Here is a 19,851-nt window from a genome sequence, read left to right on the forward strand (position 1 = left end):
GGTATTAGGGAGATACAAGTTAAAAATGTAACATTTGGTCTTTGTACTTGAGTTTTAAAATCTATTACTGTATAATTTAGAATCAGAGGAGCTATATTCAAGGCTTGCTCTGATACTAGGTGTTTTGGGCAGATCCTTTCATTTCTCTGAATCTTAGTTTCTCCCTTTGTAAAGTTCACAATCACAATACTAGATGATCTTTAGGATCCTTGCTATAATTTTATATGTATTTAAATAAAATATAAGAGCAAAGGTAAACTGCTGTGAAAGCACAGTCAAGATCACTCTGACCTGGACCAGTCTTGGTGATGTGATGGAAACAACATGTATTAGGATGTGAAGGAAGGGACAACTTCACCAGATGGAAATGGGTGATGGAGAAGTCTAGGCCAGGCATGGAGGACAACAAGAACAAAGTCATGAACAAGGAGACTGGAAATGAAGAATAGATGGCAAGTAATATAGGTTGTCAGGAATTTAAAATAGGGGAAGGAAATAGTGGTGACAACACCAGACACAAACAGGTTGGAACTAGATTGTTGAGGGCCATGAATTTTGGATAATTTCTCTCTGGGTAAGTAGATGAAAGTGCATTGGTTTTCACCATTTTTGGCCTGTTTAGAAATCTTTGTGTAGGAGCTAAGGATGTAGAGTTGGAAGAGATCTTCAGCATTACCTTCATTTTACAGATGAGGAAACTGAGGGCCAAAGAGGGTAAACAATCTGTTCAAAGCCATGTGGGTGGTAAGTAGCAGACAGAAGATGCAAACCAACCAATTGCTTAGATTTAAAATCCAGTGAGTGCTCTTTTCCACATACACTCTACTTCTTGAATCTGTCCAAGGAAGTAAACCCCAAATAAGTGAAGTATTACTATATAGAGTATAACTGTACTATTGGGTTGAGGGCAGAGTTTGAAAGAGCTGTAATTACATCTTTCGGTTTCTTGTGGCTATAGAAGTTACTTGACCTTCACTTGTGTAGTCATAAGAATCCCAAGCTGGAAAGTTAACTCTGTAATTAATTTACTGGTCTGTTTTAGTTCTCATTACTATGCTATGAATTTAGGGCAGTATGTTCATCTAAAGTTTGACATTTGATTATGGTTTCTGAGCTTACTATGTAACATCCCTTTGTGCAGAATGAATAATCTTTACTCTGGAGAACGGTTTTATTTCCTCAAAGTATTCTAAATAGCAAAACTTTTTCTCCTAGGAAAGTGAATGAGGGCAGACTTTTCAATTACATAAATGCTGTGAATAGTGTAAATTTCTTTCTGGAGGCTGAGAACACATGATTTTTTTTCCTTCAGTGGAAATCAGAATGGAAGAAATTAGTGACTTTGAAGTGTTTGGGGAAATGTTACTATTAGCCAAAACATTTGCTAACAGTGTGAATCACTGAATCATGAGTCTGGAAGAAATTGTAATAGGTCACTTTGTCCCATTCTCATCATTAGGTAGGTCCACGGATATCATCATATGAAACTGATGAGAACATAAATTATAAAGAGCAGTGGAAAGGGGGATTATATAACTGTTAGTAATTCCTTCCATTTCACATCTTTGCTTGTAAGGAAAATCTAAAACATTCAGCTCAACAATTGTAGTGGGCCAGAATTCTGGAGAAATTCTTACAAGAAGGTGTTAACTTAGTAAGATAATGGTTATCTAGTTTAGCATGGTGATTAATAGTTCTCTAGTTCAGTATATGAACTTAGTACTTAATATAGTTCTACAAGATTCACACCTGTGATGATGTAAGTATAATAGAATTTATAAGAGCCAACAAGGACTCGGAGACAGACTCAGAGAAAACAGAGGACTGGAGCTCAAGGTCTTGGAGCCAAGGAGAGACATTCATTCCATCTCCCAATACCATGGTGGCTAGCCTGTCCTCCTTCACTTCTCCACTGAAACCAAGGCCCCTCTGATGGCCCTCCAGAAAGCTAGCCTGGTCCCCAGGCAAGGAGAACAGACTTTGAAGGAGATAATAAAGAATTTGGACTTTATCTCTGGCTATTCTCGAGGTGATTACTCTGCTGAGACCAAGGCTGGTCCAAAGACCTCCAGAAAACTAACCAGAACATTACAAACAATCATTTATTAAGTGTCTTCTATTTGTAAGATGTGGGAATACAAAGCTAAAAATGAAATTATTCATCATTCAAGGTGATTACATTTTATAGTGTATGTGTATCTATAAGATAGATACACATATAATAGAAGATAATTTGAAGAAGGAGAAATACCAGTGTTTGGGGGGGAGGGGGGAGGAGACATTGGACAAAAGATGACCTAAAAGTTTCAGAGAAGAGGTAAAATTAAGCTGACCTTTCAGGAAACTTAGGGATTTTTAATTTTAAATTTAAGGATTCTGATTCTAAGTGGAGATGAACTAGTACAAGTTTCTGAAGTGGAAGTGAGGAGTGTATATGTTGGGGAGAGGCAAGGTTGCTTCTTTCAGCTTGGTCTATATACTTGCCTTAGCCATAGAATTTCCTCATTATTCAGAGGCTGTGTGAAGAATGATTGGAAAAGTAGAGACCAGAGGCCAGGGTACCAATGAGGAATCAATTAGAATTGTTCGGCTTGGAGTGAATGAATGGGGAAAAAAGCCCACAACATTTATCAAGTGCTTACTATATACAAAATGCTGTACTATGCTCTGCAAGGCGGGGGGGGGGGGAGAGGGGGGGAATAAGACAATTCATGCTCTTGAGGCTTATGTTTTAATAGTCTAGGGAAGCTGGAAATGAGAATGTTCAGCCACATAGCTAATCAAAAGGTTCAGGGGTTCTAAGGTATTATAGCAGTAGATAGAAGTAGGAATGAGAAAGATAGGCCCCTTTCCCACAGGATTACATCCTTTTATTAATTAGAAGTGCTGCTATTCCCAGGGTTTGGGGGGGGTCATAGTTCTGATGCTGTCTACCACAGTCCAAGACAAGGTGGTAGTCAAGTTGGGGGCAGTGGTTGAACCCAAGTGACACATGCCACTTCCTGTCTATTACTTAGGATTTTTACTTTGTTCTAGCTTGCTTATTTGATAAGTGGCTGAATAAAGGTAGCAGCGAGATAAAACTGGCAATTAGTTGTATGTGGAAGTGATGAGAGGAAAGAGTCAAAATTATAATATCTAAGAGCAGGTCCTGTCTTAAAAATTGTCATTAGAAAATAGTTTGGCACCCATGTGGGAGCTTTTCCCCAAAAAATAAATAAATGAACATATTTTCCGTCTTCTGTGCCCTCCTTTTTGACTGCCTTTCCTGAAGAGCTAGGAAAAATAGAATTTTTCCATCTCTTGTCTAACACTTACATTTGTAGCCCTTTATATTTTTTGAAGGGCCCTGTCCCAATTATCTTTTGTACTGATGAGTCAGATCCTCCAGAGCAAGGAACCTGCATTTCCCCTTCACTGTTGTAGGGATAGCCTGGGGGGAACTTTTCCTTTGATGTTCCTCAGGTTGAAATCGTATTCTGGTGTGTTCTTCTCAGTATCATTCATTAATATCTCCCTTATATCTTCTACTGTCTAGTGATTTATTGTGCCAACAGACTTGGCACAATAAATTTGGTTATCACTTAATCAATGTCAATTAGCTTTTACAAAGGACTATTTATTGAGAAATATATCAAAAAGTCACAAAGCACTTCCCCCCAAATCCTAGGGGCACACTTTCTTCTCTACCATCTTGGTCCTTTGGGAGGGTGGATCCAAACTTAAATCAGTTGCTGTAAAGGATTTTGCCCCCTTAGACAACTTCTGAATGCTATGTAACAAATAAATGGATCACTGCCACTCCCTTTTGGCTGCCTTTGCTCTACTGTTTTGCTGGGTCAAGTAGCTCATTTTGGATTTGTCTCCCCAAAGGGCTAAATTTTCTCTAAAATCCAACATGGACTCCATATCTCTGGTGGACTACTCTCTGTGACTTTTTTATGTTCACAAAGTCAAGAGATTTTTGACTGCATTTTGGTTCTAGGTCAGCAGCCAACCAAAAAGGTTCCTCTTCACAAGGTAAGGAGTCTGGAAACAAAGCCTGAGTTCATTCCAAAGTGTGTATGGGGTTTGCATCTGGTAGAGCATATCCTATATGCCAATAAGGACTGGACTCTTCACTGGCCAATCCCAGACTACCTTATGCTACCAAAACAAATAAAATGAAGAAACCAATATAACCAGCTTGGTTATTTCTCTCTTTACCTCTTGAGTCTCCTATTATTCCATCTCTGTTTTCTTTGAGTGACCCAGAATAACATATTTTCCTTTGCTCCTATCCATCCCCAAATTGAGAAATGTGGGTGGGAAAAAAGTAAAATTGAAATTATTCTCTTGGATGAATACTGCTTTACTGTTACCTTGATAGCTTTGCATTAATCTTTAATATTTTCACCTCCATTTGCTAAACAAACAGCCAGAATGTCAGTGGCAGATTTAATTGGATCTAATCTCCAGCCTTTATTATTTTATTGGAGAGGTGGTTTATAAGAAATAGAGAAAATATTTACATTTAGTTTTTCCTTTCCTTAACCTCATTTATTTGATGGGAGAAAAGATCCATACCACCCTGGGTCAAATGACAGCAGATCTTTTACTTTGTCTTCTAAGGGGGAGGTTGGAAAGAGAAAGATAATCTGACTGGGGATAGACTAGTTAGTGATGATTCTAGATCTCCCAAGAACTGCTTAATGCTCCTTTTATTTAGTCCTTTGTCCTAAAGACAACACTCATTTTGCTTTGATTATTCCTTTGATATTGCATAGTAGGGAGGAAAAGGTGGAAAGGTAGTTGAGGAGGGAGAGTAAGCATTCTTTTTTGTTTTCTTAAAATGTACAGAGAAATGAATATTGGAGTGGGGGAAAAATTATACAGTTAAGTCTTTAAAAGTTATTTTTGTCTTTGCCATGCTCAAACACTGATTATTGGAGACTAATAATTTCTTTATTTTAAGTCAATCACTTTCTTTGAAGAAGTTGAAATGTTGGTATTAAAGTTGATACTTTTGTTAATTTTTCTGCATTGGTAATTCTCATTGTTGAATTCATTTTTGTAAATGTTTATAATCTTTTTAACCTTTAGAAACTGTCTTGACTAATTTTTTTTTTTTTTTGTCTTTTTTTCTCTTTTGTGCCAATGATCATCTTTTTCTTGGGAATTTCAGGGGCCAGCCAAAGGTAAGATGTTTGGATTGATTACATTGATAGTTGCCAAACTATTTTCTATATATTGTTAAAGTATCTGATGGCTCTTATTTTTAAGTACTTTGCCTGTAGAAGCCCAGCAACATGAGAATTATATGTGTTGTCAGCCTGCATGTATGATCCTTAGTCAATTGTCTTATAAGGACATGACAATTTGGGAAAGTCTGGTATTTGTATTTTGATTACTGCTGGCTTGTTGCCAGTAACTGCAGGCATGAACTCTATTTGTGCTGTGCTCTTCTGCTGATGGGCTCAGAGATGACCATTTCTTACACAGTTATAACTACTATATATTCTCTAATTAGCACTCAGAAAGGTTTTAGGAGCTTTTGAGGAGATGCAGACTAGGAGTTGCCTGTTCATCTGGGAAGTAGATCTGGAGACAAGAAGAACTGATTTCAAATCTAGTCTCAGATACATTTCAGCTGTATGATTGTGTTCATGTCACTTCCTATCTACCTCAATTTCCTCAACTGCAAAATATGAATAAGAGCACCAATCTCCCAGGGTTGTTGAGAGGATCAAATGAGATATTTTCAACGTGCTTAGTATAATTCCTTTTTTGTAGTAGATGCTTAATAAATGTTTGTTTCCTTTTTTCTTTTTCCATCCCATGACAGTTGCTAGGAGATATTGTTTGATTTTGATCTTATCCCCAAAAATTAGGGAGAATCTCAGAGATTTCCTGCACTTCTTGGGGATTCTGAAATATGATCTGAATCAGATATTCCCCCTTAGACTGGCTTTCAAATTCCCTGAGGATTCAGGAAGCTCCCCACCTCATATTCTTGTTTTCTTTAAAGTAGTTAAGTATAAATCTCTTATTTTTGGTTACTTTTCTTTAAAGTGTAGCTAGATAACTGTGTCACATGAATATGTAACAATATAGTCATTTTTATGACTACAATATTAATTTGATACTATTCATAAATCTACTTTTCCCTTTATTTTTTCAACTGAGATTGTTGTGGGGTAATATTCAGAGAAGGAATCTATGAAAAAATCACTATGTAATCATTTATAAATGTTGTATATTCTGTTTTGCTAAATATTTTTAAGGGGAAAAACTGTATTCTTTTATGAAGGCTCTGAAAAAAAAACACCTGTAGCAGTTTGCAATAAAAGCTATGCTGGGGAAAGTATCTTGGAGATCGAGAGTATTACTCTAAACAGGCAGTGAAGGGCGAATTTAGATTCTGAATTTTATAGGATTTGGGTTCTAAGCATAAATTGGTGTGTATTCAGATTATATTTGTGGAGAACAAGAAGTAATTAAGCAGTGATAGATAATAGTTTAAGTGCAGAGGGAAAAGTTATTTAATTGGTAGCTGTTGGAATTCACGGGAGAGCTGTTGGAATTCACAGGAGCCACCTGATCTTCTGCTGGAGATCTAACCCAGAATGGATCTCCTCTTGTGAGAGATTGAGAGGCTCTTGCTGTTCTCTGACCTCTGATTGAGAGGCCGTTGCATTGTCTGACCTCACTTCTCTTCCCCTCTGCCTCCAATTTATCTCATTCCCAGACCACAACACCTGTGTCAGCAAAGACTGCCTTGCAACTCCTTCAGATGCTATGATCCCCAGCTGTGGAGGCTCTGGGAGAATTGACCTGTCCCTTAACAATTCCCTCTTTTTTGTTTTTTGCTGTTATTTTTCCCCCACAGCATGGTCTGCACACTGAAAAATGCAGGCAACACTATCACTTCTGAATGGTTGTAGCAGGTGTTGCTCTTGTGAAATATCATGAAAGCAAACTTTTAAAAAAAGTTTTTTTATTATAGCTGGGTTTTTTTTTTTTTTAGCAAGGTATATGCATGGGTAATTTTTCAGCATTGACCCTTGCAAAACCTTCTGTTCCAACTCCTTCCCCCTACTCCCTTCCTTAGATGGCAGATAGACCAATAATCTAAATATGTTAAAGTATATGTTAAATAAAGTAAATGTTATATATAATATATGTGTGTATATATATATGCAATTATTTTGCTGCATAAGAAAAATCAGAACTTCGAAATAAGATAAAAATAACATGAGAAGGAAATAAAAAATGCAAGGGGACAAAAACAGAGGGAGTGGAAATGCTATGATGTGGTTCATACTCATTTCCCATCATACTTTTGCTGGTATAGCTGGTTCTCTTCCTTATTGAACAAATGGAACTGATTTGGTTCATCTCATTGTTGAAGAGAGCCAAGTCCATCAGAATTGATCATCATATAGTATTGTCGTTGAAGTATATAATGATGATCTCCTGGTCATGCTCATTTCACTTAGCATCAGTTCATGTAAGTTTCTCCAGGCCTCTCTATATTCATCCTGCTGGTCGTTTCTTACAGAATAATAATATTCCATAACATTCATATACCACAACTTATTCAGCCATTCTCCACTTGATGGGCAGCCAATCAGTTTCCAATTATAGGCAGTCTTACACAAGTAATTATTAAGTATTCAGACATAGAGACCCTTTTAGCTTTATGTAGCCAGATCCTATGTTGGTAATGTTGTATTATTTCCTTAAAGACTTCATTATTAATGTATATTTTCTTTAATTACTTAACAGGTATTTGCTTATGATCATTGCTTCTGGTCTATGGATGAATCTGTCAAAGAAAAGTACGCAGGTAATAGAGTCTTAAATTGTCTCTTATAGTTAACAATCTGTGATTTCTTGGATTTGGATCAACCCACATCACAACTCTACTTCCAGCCTTAGTGGATGGTCTTGCAGTGTTACTATTTTCCCCACTTACCCCTGATTCATCACTCTTTGGCCTTTCTCTAACATTAGCAAGGCAAGTTCTTGAATTATAGGCCTAACTGGTGTTAACAAGGAATATAGACAGAGCCTTTCAAATTTGACAGAATCTGCCAGGGAGTCCCCCGCTTTCTGCCATAATCTTTGAAAACCCATGCTATGAGGAGCTTATGAGAGTCAGACTTTATCATGCCCATTTTGAAAGGTAAAGTGAAAAAGTAATACTTCCCAGGTATTTCTTTGAGAATTATCAAAATTCATTCTTTTACTCTTTGAAGATGAAGCTACTAAACCTCAGTGTTTGTGTGTGGTTTTTATATAATTTGGCTCTCTGTATACAAATGCATAAAGGATGAGTGATAAGTAAGGTGAATAATTTATTCTAATTCAGGATGGTGCATTTAATAGTGATGATGATAATTAGCATTTATATCACACTTTAAGGCTTGCAAAGCTCTTTATAAATATTATTTTATTTAATCTACATAACAACATTGGGGGTTGGTATTATTATATTCATTTTACAATTGGGGAAATTGAAGCAGGTATAGCTAGTTAAGTAATTTGCTCAGAATCATAGCTAATATATGAGTTTGAATTTGAAGTTGAATTAGGTCTTCTAACTTCAGACCCAAAACTTTAGTCCACTCTAGTCTAGCACTATAGGTGCTTCTGATTTTGTTCTCTTCTATGCTGTTTGTTTTCATATAATCACTGTGTCTTGATGATTTGTGGTCCTTAGCTGGAATATGGGTCTGGAAGAGTAAACCTTATTTAGAAAGAAAAGTATGGGTGAAGGGGGAGGGAGAAATAGGACTAGAAAATACACACACGTGAGAAAATGCAGGAGTTCAAGGGTTTCCCTGGTGAAGAACATTTAGATGAAAATCAGTAGACTATAAACAGAATTGATTTTGTCATTAGTGTACTACAGACTGTCTATATAGAAATAGAAAACAGGTGAAAAAATTTAGGAAATAGAACATAGCTTGTCACAGTATTATGATGTCCAAGCAAACAGGGAACTAGTTTCTTAGACAGCTTTTGGAGCTTGTTTCTTCTATTGAAAGCAGAACAACTGTCAATTTATTAAGTTGCCTTAAGATAATTTCAGCCTTCAAAAAGTAGAGGAACTGATGAGGGAAAATGCTACTTTGGATCTCATTCTCACAAATTGCTGTAGAGGAAACAATGGGATGCTTGGTCAGTGAGGAAGAGTCATCATTCCACCTTAAAATTTATGATAGAGAAGAAGTCTGAATATAAGTTTGACATGACATAATTTTGAATGTAAAAGATGTATTATCTTAAGTGCTGCTCTGCTGACAGTAATCTTTGAAAGATCATGGGAGTCAGAACCCAAGCTCAGAGCAAAATCTCATAATCTGCATCTAGCCCAACCTGCAGAGGAATAACCAAGGCAGGAAATCCAGACAAAGGGGGAGCTTCCTATTAGGCAAAAGATATGGGTATACAACCAAGAATAATTTAGTTACTAAAACTGATCCTACAGAGGGAAGAATAGACCTTTAATGAAAGAATACTTCTAAGCGTTGCCAACGAAAAGACCCCAACTATACAGAAACATTGAAATTTAAATATACAAGTAAAGAAAAGTATAACTCAGAATCCTCATCTCTTTCCTGTTCTTTGCACAACCTTCTCCCCACAGAAACCAGAAGGGGAATCCTGGGAGAGATGAATATCAGAATTTGATGGCAGAAAGTAACACCCAACTGAGATAAAATGCTGAGAATCCACCACCAGATCAGCAGAGCTGCACTTAGCTGAGTTTACAGACTCAGTGGTCACTAGCATAACCAGTGGCTCAAGAATCAGGCTTAGGGAGGCAGCATGAGGACATCATGAGGAGACATTTGTAGTCCTACAGTATAATAGGCATAAATTTCCTCTCTATGTATTCACCTTGATTACATGTGCTTCTTCTTCATCTGCCTTTTTCCATCTGTGCTTTGGCTATGTGTTGTCATCAATATTCCAATCCTGGATTGCTTTTCTTCCTTTCTTCTTCCTGCTGTTTTCAGATCAAACTCCATTGCTGCTCTTGCTTGCCTTTCACATTTCCTTCCACTGTTAGTGCCTTTCCTCTGAGATTACCTTTCATTTACACTGTGTATATCTTGTATATAGTTATTTGCATATTGTCTCCTCCTCTTAGAATGTGAGCATCTTGAAGGGAGAGAGTGTGGTTTTTTTCCTTTTTTTGTATTCTTAGCACTTAGAATAGTGCTGAGCATATAGTTAGCTTTTAATAAATATTTTTTGACTGACTCGTGTGTGTTTCCTACTATTTCCATTTATGGTATATGCTTAAAAGATGTACTCTTGGTTTATGGAGGGACAATATTTTATCACTAGTTTCATTTCCATGTTATTTCGTTTAAATGTATATAACATACACACAAATCATGAAGAGTTAAATCTCATACTTGAATTTTAAAAATCAGTTACATGCCACTCAGAGCATAAACTGAGGCGGGTAAAAAGTGAATTCCCCAGTCATAGAGGCTGAGATAGTTGTTAGGTTCATCATTTAAAGCAACCATCATTACAAAGTCATGGATAGTGATTGATGATTTAAAAAAAAAAAAAAAAGACTGAAATCACCAAAGTTTCAGGAGGAACAAAAAATTAAAAACTTTCAATACAAGCAGATAAATTGCAAGTAAAATATTAAATAACAATGGCAAAATTTCTTTCAGGATATATAAAAACAAAACAAACAAAAGCCAAACAACCTATATATCTCCAAGCAAATATAGTAGGAAAACTAAAAATTAATCAGTATCTCAGGAAACAGAGGATACTATTGATGCACAAAAGTACATGAACCATACCAAGATGTTTGCAAAAGTTCAAGTGAAATAACAAACTTAATAGCAGAATTTATGACCTGAATAACAAAAATAATAGATATTTTACTTTGCTGTTTGTCATTTCTAACTCTTTTATTCTGTCTCTAACTATACAGCTACCATAATGAGGAATATATTGTACATAATAACAGCAAGAATGTGCGATGATCAACTGTGAAAGACTTAGTTCTTCTTAGTGGTTCAGTGATACAAGGCAATCCCAATAGACTTTTTACAGAAAATACCATCTGCATCCATAAAAAGAACAATGGAGACTGCATGTAAATCAACATAAGCTAGGTTCACCCCTTTTTTCTGCTTTTTATTTGTTTAATTTCTCCCATGGTTTTTCCCTTTTGCTCTGATTTTTCTCTCCCATCATGATTCATAAAGCAATGAATATTTCTTTTTTTTTTATTTAATAATTACATTATATTGACACTCGTTTCTGTTCTGATTTTTTTCCCCCCTCCTTCCCTCCACCCCCTCCCCTAGATGGCAAGCAGTCCTTTATATGTTGGATATGTTGCAGTATATCCTAGATACAATATATGTTTGCAGAACCGAACAGTTCTCTTGTTGCGTAGGGAGAATTGGATTCAGAAGGTATAAATGACCCGGGAAGAAAAACAAAAATGCAGATAGTTTACATTCGTTTCCCAGTGTTCTTTCTTTGGGTGTAGCTGCTTTTGTCCATCATTTATCAATTGAAACTCAGGTCTCTTTGTCAAAGAAATCCACTTCCATCAAAATATGTCCTCATACAATATCGTTGTCGAAGTGTATAATGATCTCCTGGTTCTGCTCATTTCACTTAGCATCAGTTCATGTAAGTCTCGCCAGTCCTCTCTGTATTCATCCTGCTGGTCATTTCTTACAGAACAATAATATTCCATAACATTCATATACCACAATTTACCCAGCCATTCTCCAATTGATGGGCATCCATTCATTTTCCAGTTTCTAGCCACTACAAACAGGGCTGCTACAAACATTTTGGCACATACAGGTCCCTTTCCCTTCTTTAGTATTTCTTTGGGATATAAGCCCAATAGAAACACTGATAAAGCAATGAATATTAAAAATAAATAAAGGAACTGTTAAAAAAAAATCAGTTACATGACCTAATCATAATTTAGATTCCATGGCCTGAAATTCTGTGAAGGGAAGTCAGTTTTGAAAGTCTGGTATACTATGGAGAATGAAATTTTGAAATGTGAGAAAAGTTTAGATGAAAAGGAAGGGGGTAGGGGAAAGGGTGGCTGTTGTTTAAGGATAGGGAAGTCATCAAACAATTTAAACTTTTAAAAGTTATGTTCTGAAGATGAAAGTAAGATAGGAAATAGGGAATAGTAAAAATCTGTAATTTTAGAATTGGGCATGCTGAAGCTAAAAACAATAAGAGGGCAATTTTTTTTAAAGCTTTATTGGATAAAAAGAAAGAATACAGAACGGGGAGAATCCCTGCTCAGAGTGAATGGGTTAGGAGTAGTAAAGGAGAGAGACAGATAATCAGAGACAGACAGATAGACACACACATAGAGGAGAGATAAAGCTGTTCAAATTTTGCTTTGTTTCTCAGGAAAATAAAGTCTTTGGATTGTAAAGGAAAGAACAAAAATGCTTGATGGGAAGTTGCCATCAAAGAGAACTAAGGAGATAATAGTTCCTTGTTGCCCTTGATGAGTTCAAATTACCAAAATGAAATGTATTCCAAGGTACTGAAAGAATTGTCTGATGTGTTTTCTGCCTCCTGCAGTGATCTTTGAAAGACTTTGGAGTAGTAAAGTCTTAGAATTATATTTTATTTCATTTTATTTGTTTATTTATTTTTATTATATATTTTATTTTCTTTTATAATAACTTTATATTGACAGAATCCATGCCAAGGTAATTTTTTTACAACATTATCCCTTGCAGAAATGAATATAAACTGCTTGCATTTTTGTTTTTCTTCCCGGGTTATTTATACCTTCTGAATTAAATTCTCCCTGTGCAACAAGAAAACTGTTCGGTTCTGCACAAATATATTGTATCCAGGATATACTGTAACCTATTCAACATGTAAAGGACTGCTTGCCATCTGGGGGAAGGAGTGGAGGGAGGGAGGGGAAAAATCGGAACAGAAATGAATGCAAGGGATAATGCTGTAAAAAATTACCCTGGCATGTGTTCTATCAATAAAAAAAATTAAAAAAAAAAAAAAAAAGACAGTATGATACAGTTAAAAAAAAAAAACATTATCCCTTGCACTCACTTCTGTTCCGATTTTTCCCCTCCCTCCCTCCACCCCCTCCCCTAGATGGTAAGCAGTCCTATAGATGTTAGATTTGTTGCAGTATATCCTAGATACATGTTTGCAGAACCGAACAGTTCTCTTGTTGCACAGGGAGAATTGGATTCAGAAGGTAAAAATAACCCGGGAAGAAAAACAAAAATGCAAGCAGTTTATATTCATTTCCCAGTGTTCTTTCTTTGGATGTAGCTGCTTCTGTCCATCATTTATCAATTGAAACTGAGTTAGATCTCTTTGTCAAAGAAATCCACTTCCATCAGAATACATCCTCATACAGTATCGTTGTTGAAGTGTATAATGATCTCCTGGTTCTGCTCATTTCACTTAGCATCAGTTCATGTAAGTCTCTCTAAGCCTCTCTGTATTTATCCTGCTGGTCATTTTTTACAGAACAATAATATTCCATAACATTCATATACCACAATTTACCCAACCATTCTCCAATTAATGGGCATCCATTCAATTTCCAGTTTCTAGCCACTACAAACAGGGCTGCCACAAACATTTTGGCACATATGGGTCCCTTTCCCTTCTTTAGTATTTCTTTGGGATACAAGCCCAGAAGTAACACTGCTGGATCAAAGGTTTTGCACAGTTTGATAACTTTTTGGGCATAATTCCAGATTGCTCTCCAGAATGGTTGGATTCGTTCACAACTCCACCAACAATGCATCAGTGTCCCAGTTTTCCCACATCCTCTCCAACATTCATCATTATTTTTTCCTGTCATCTTAGCCAATCTGACAGGTGTGTAGTGGTATCTCAAGAGTTGTCTTAATTTGCATTTCTCTGATCAATAGTGATTTGGAACACTCTTTGATATGAGTGGTAATGGTTTCAATTTCATTATCTGAAAAATGTTTGTTCATATCCTTTGACCATTTATCAATTGGAGAATGGCTTGATTTCTTATAAATTAGGGTCAGTTCTCTATATATTTTGGATATGAGGCCTTTATCAGAACCTTTAACTGTGAAGATGTTTTCCCAGTTTGTTGCTTCCTTCTAATCTTGTTTGCATTAGTTTTGTTTCTACAAAGGCTTTTTAATTTGATATAATCAAAATTTTCTATTTTGTGATCAGTAAGGTCTCTAGGTCATCTTTGGTCACAAATTTATTTCTCCTCCACAAGTCTGAGAGATAAACTATCCTATGTTCCTCTAATTTATTTATAATCTCGTTATTTATACCTTGGTCATGGACCCATTTTGATCTTATCTTGGTATATGTTGTTAAGTATGGGTCTTTGCCTAATTTCTGCCATACTAATTTCTAGTTATCCCAGCAGTTTTTATCAAATAATGAATTCTTATCCCAAAAGTTAGGATCTTTGGGTTTGTCAAACACTAGATTGCTATAGTTGACTGTTCTGTCTTGTGAACCTAACCTTTTCCACTGATCAACTAATCTGTTTCTTAGCCAATACCAAATGGTTTTGGTGACTGCTGCTTTAAAATATAATTTTAGATCAGATACAGCTAGGCCACCTTCATTTGATTTTTTTTTTCATTAGTTCCCTTGAGATTCTCGACTTTTTATTGTTCCATGTGAATTTTGTTGTTATTTTTCCTAGATCATTAAAATATTTTCTTGGAAGACTGATTGGTATAGCACTAAATAAATAGATTAGTTTAGGGAGTATTGTCATCTTTATTATATTCGCTCGGCCTATCCAAGAGCACTTGATATTTTTCCAATTATTTAAGTCTGACTTTATTTGTGTGGAAAGATTTTTGTAATTTTGCTCATATAATTCCTGACTTTCCTTTGGTAGATAGATTCCCAAATATTTTATGCTATCGACAGTTATTTTGAATGTAATTTCTCTTTGTATCTCTTGCTCTTGGATTTTGTTGGTGATGTATAAAAATGCTGAGGATTTATGGGGATTTATTTTGTATCCTGCTACTTTGCTAAAATTATGAATTATTTCTAATAGCTTTTTAGTAGAATCTCTGGGATTCTCTAGGTATACCATCATATCATCTGCAAAGAGTGATAGTTTGGTTTCCTCATTGCCTACTCTAATTCCCTTAATCTCTTTCTCGACTCTTATTGCAGAGGCTAGTGTTTCTAATACAATATTGAATAATAATGGTGATAATGGGCAACCTTGCTTCACTCCAAATCTTACTGGGAAAGGTTCCAGTTTTTTCTCATTGCATATGATGCTTACTGACGGTTTTAAATATATGCTCCTGACTATTTTAAGGAAAAATCCATTTATTCCTACACTCTCAAGTGTTTTTATTAGGAATGGATGTTGGATTTTATCAAATGCTTTTTCTGCATCTATTGAGCTGATCATATGGTTTTTGTTTGGTTGGTTATTGATATAGTCAATTATGCTAATAGTTTTCCTAATATTGAACCAGCTCTGCATTCCTAGTATAAATCCTACTTGGTCATAGTGTATTATCCTGGGGATGATTTTTTGTAATCTTTTTGCTAATATTTAAGATTTTAGTATCAATATTCATTAGGGAGATTGGTCTATAATTTTCTTTTTCTGTTTTCAACCTACCTGGTTTAGGTATCAGTACCATGTCTGTGTCATAAAAGGTGTTTGGTAGAACTCCTTCAATCCCTGTTTTTTCAAATAATTTATTTAGCATTGGAGTTAATTTTTCTTTAAATGTTTGGTAGAATTCACATGTAAATCCATCTGGTCCTGGGGATTTTTTCTTAGGGAGTTGGTTGATAGTTTGTTCTATTTCTTTTTCTGAGATGGGACTATTTAGGATATTTACTTCTTCCTCTGTTAATTTGGGCAAGCTGTATTTTTGGAGGTATTCTTCTATTTCATTTAAGTTGTCGAATTTATTGGCATAAAGTTGGGCAAAATAACTCCTAATTATTGCTCTAATTTCCTCTTTGTTAGTGGCGAGTTCTCCCTTTTCATTTTTAAGACTAACAATTTGACTTTCCTCTTTCCTTTTTTTAATCAGATTTACTAAGGGTTTGTCTATTTTGTTGGTTTTTTCATAGAACCAACTCTTAGTTTTATTAATTAATTCAATAGTTTTTTTTCTTTCAATTTTATTGATCTCTCCTTTTATTTTTAGAATTTCAAGTTTAGTGTTTGACTGAGGGGTTTTTAATTTGTTCCTTTTCTAGCATTTTTAGTTGCAAGCCCAATTCATTGACCTTCTCTTTCTCTATTTTATGCAAATAGGCCTCTAGAGATATGAAATTTCCCCTTATTACCGCTTTGGCTGCATCCCATACATTTTGGTGTGATGTACAATTATATTTTAGAATAATCAACAAAATTAGTGCAGTGGGTGGGGCAGAGAAGCTAATTTGATTTTAATCTGCATCAAGAATCATAATTTCCAGATAAGAGCCAGATTGGTGAAAGGATTCTAGTTCATGCCATATGAAAGTGGGAATGTCTAGCCTTAGAGGCCCCACTTATTCTGGTTCCTAATTGGCTGATTATACCTCTTCATTCTCGTTTGACAAATCATCATTTGTGTCAAGCTTTCTAACTGTGAGTATCCCCAAGGGTTCTATACTGGCCTTTTCTTTTTTCTCTGTATTTTCTCACTTAGTGAGAAAGTCTTGATGAACTGAAGTTTTCTCTTTAGCTTTCATGAGTTCGATTATTATCTCTAAGCAGATGTTTGCCAGAACTATATATTCAGCCCTTATTGCTTTCCTGAAGTTAGTCTTGTATCACCAGCTGCCTGCTAAATAGTTTGAACTGAATGCCCTGTAGGCATTTCAGAGTCAGCATGTCCAAAACAGAATTCATTATGTTTCCCACACATAACTCACCCCTTTTTTGAACTTTCCTACAACTGTCAAGAGCATTATCATTTTTCTCAGATTTATCTCAGGTGTCATTCTTGACATTTCACTCACTCCACATACTCATTATGTTGACAAATGTTGTGATTTTCATCTTGACAACATTTCTTGTATTGTTTCTATTCACATAGCCACCATTGTCATCACTTTTCCCTTGGACTATTGCATAAGCCTCCTAATTAGTCTCTCTGTCTTAAGTTTTTCTCTGTTCAATCCTTCACATAGGTGTTTAATTGATTTTCCTTAAGCTCATATCACTCCTATATTAAATAAGCTCTAGTTGCTGCATATTGCATCTAGAATAAAACATGTAAAGCCCTTTACATCCTGACCTCCACCAGTTTTGCAGCCTGATTATTCATTCCTGTACTTTAGGATCAAGCCAAATGGGCATTTTCTCCCTGTATCACTCACAGTTCTCCATCTATGCTTTCTGTGTGTCACACATAGTTCTCCATCTACAGTTTCTGTGTCCTCCATCCCAAGGATGGGCTCCTTTCTTTTCATAGAATTCCTTCACTTTTCTTCAAGCACCCACCATACCCATAAAAACTTAGCTGGGCTCCATTCCTGTTAATTCCTGCCCTCCCTTCCTTTTACCAACTTGTATTTTTTTTGCACTTGTTCTTTGTACAGAAACATTTTTATACTTAGGATCACAATACTAGAGACCATCCATGTTCAATCCACTTCAATTCAAGCCAAGAGATTGTGACCTCATGAGGATCACAGAGTGCGTGGTGAAGCTAGAATTCAAAAGCAGATCTTTAGAATTCAAATCACAGCCTATCTGCTGTTGATTATCAACTGCTTGAGAGCATGAATTTTTTTTTAAGCTTTTTGTTTTCAAAAGAATGTGCATAGATAATTTTTAACATTTACCCTTGCAAAACCTTGCGTTCCAAAATTTTTTCTCCTTCTCTTTCTCTTACCTTCTCCCCTAGATAGCAAGTAATCCAATATATGTTAAATATGTTCAATTCTTGTATATATTATTTTTGATTTTTTGATTCTTTGTTTCTCCAGGGATGATACAGTGCTTGGCACTTAATAAAATACTTGATTCATTTATTGGTCCAGGATAGTTGTTTTCAAACAGTTGAAGAGCTGTTATGTGCAAGTATTTAGACTTATTCTTGAGAACAATGAAAGGTACAAACGGGCCAAATATTGGTGCTCTCTGATAGGCTCTCTCAGGAGGTGCTGAACTTTCGTCTGGAGAAAGGAGACTTAAGGGGTATACCCTCATTATCTCCCCCCAATCTAACTGCATCTTCTCATCCTCCTTTGATCTCTTATCTGTTGCGCTCACTAATTAGGTAAGGCTAAATTATTACTTCTTGTAAGGGAAATTCTTGTTCAGGTATGGCTTCTGAGGTCTTTCAACTCCGAGCTCTATGATTCTATGATAAATTTTTTTCTTATTGTGATGTAAAGCAAAAGTTGCAAGTTGTTTTTTGACAGTGCTGATGGATTTGCACTTATTAATTCAGTTTTATTGATTCACCTTGTGGCCATTATTACACAGCCATAAGATAGTTTCTTAGAGAGATGGTCTTACATAAATATCTCATGTTAAATCTAGTCTTCCAGCCTACATTCCCAGTCCTTCTAACCATAAATTTAGGGCTATTATTTTAATTTTAAATACTTACTTCTTAGCATAGCTTTTTTTTTTAATGTGATCACATAATATATACTAAAAATATAAAAGCATGACTAAATATTTCAAGAACATATATTGGTGAGAAAGAACACAACCCGAGTACCTTCTAGCTATTAACTCCATCTGCTTCTGACTTCTCAACTCTGGAAACAACATTAACATTTATTTCTGCCAAGAGGACAAAGTCTTTAAAGAATTTTCTTTAGTCTGGTATCTGTTTTTATGTAATCCCTTCCTAATTGGCTTTTAGATTTCATTTTATTTCATGAGAGACCATGGCTGCAAACGTCTTATGCTTTTTAGGTCTACCCAGAATGCTCTGTATGAAAGCAGTAATTGAAACTTAACCACAGAGTTGGAAGAGACCTCAGTAGCCATCAAGTTCAACTCATAAATAATTGAATTGCCTCTATGACATGCTCAACAGGAGATTGTCCAGTGTCTACTTAAGACACTTCTCACAGTGTGTCATTTTTATACAGTTCTGATTGTTAGATTTTTGAATATCAAGCCTAAATTAGTCTTTTTTGCCATGTCTGCCATTGTTTGTTCCTAGTTCTTCCCTCATATTCTAATTAGGAGAGACAAGCTTTCCTGAGCTTGTTGAACAGTGGTGATATATAATTCAGTGGGATTTCCCTACCAGTAGACCCATGTCATCTAGGTTATTAGTCCGTGACACTGGCGATACTAAGTAAACTGTTTAATCTACTGTTTAATCTAACTAGAAGAATATTTCTTTTCTTAGCCACATAGTCTAGCTAATGCACACTTTCTGTTTGCTATTATAATTATGTTTCTGCTAGATTCTCTCTCTCTTTTTTTTTTTTTTCCCTTTTTCTGAGGTAATTGGGGTAAAGTGACTTGCCCAGCGTCACACAGCTAGGAAATATTAAGTATCTGAGGCCAGATTTGAACTCAGGTCCTCTTGACTTCAGGACTGGTGCTCCATCCACTGCATTACCTAGCTGTCCCTCTGCTAGATTTTCTTACAATACTTCTTTAATAGGGAGTAATAGGGAGTAATATTGTGTGAATAGATGATAATTCATTTGCATCTATTGGAAGCGTTGCAGATAAGAAACCTCCCCTTTTAACTTACATAGTATTTCCATAAACAGAGTTTAAAGATATAACCCATAGCCTTGCTGCTTCATTGAATTCTGTTCTTTCTTCAGGATGTAGCCCATGTTCTCACTAGTACATAAAGACTTTCCTAATTTCTCTCTACTCTCACC

General features: G+C 35.7%; 1 protein-coding gene across 1 annotated transcript in view; it reads left to right on the forward strand.

Moving 5' to 3' along the window:
* The window catches only part of KIF13B (kinesin family member 13B), a 249,415-nt gene that overhangs the window by 68,757 nt on the left and 160,807 nt on the right, over positions 1–19,851 (forward strand). The window contains exons 3-4 of the mRNA XM_051975736.1: positions 5,165–5,177; positions 7,768–7,828. Coding sequence (XP_051831696.1) covers positions 5,165–5,177; positions 7,768–7,828 — 74 coding nt within the window. The remainder of the gene's footprint in view (positions 1–5,164; positions 5,178–7,767; positions 7,829–19,851) is intronic.

This window comes from Antechinus flavipes, chromosome 2 (genome assembly GCF_016432865.1).
Source record: "Antechinus flavipes isolate AdamAnt ecotype Samford, QLD, Australia chromosome 2, AdamAnt_v2, whole genome shotgun sequence".
Classification (NCBI taxonomy): Eukaryota; Metazoa; Chordata; class Mammalia; order Dasyuromorphia; family Dasyuridae; genus Antechinus; species Antechinus flavipes.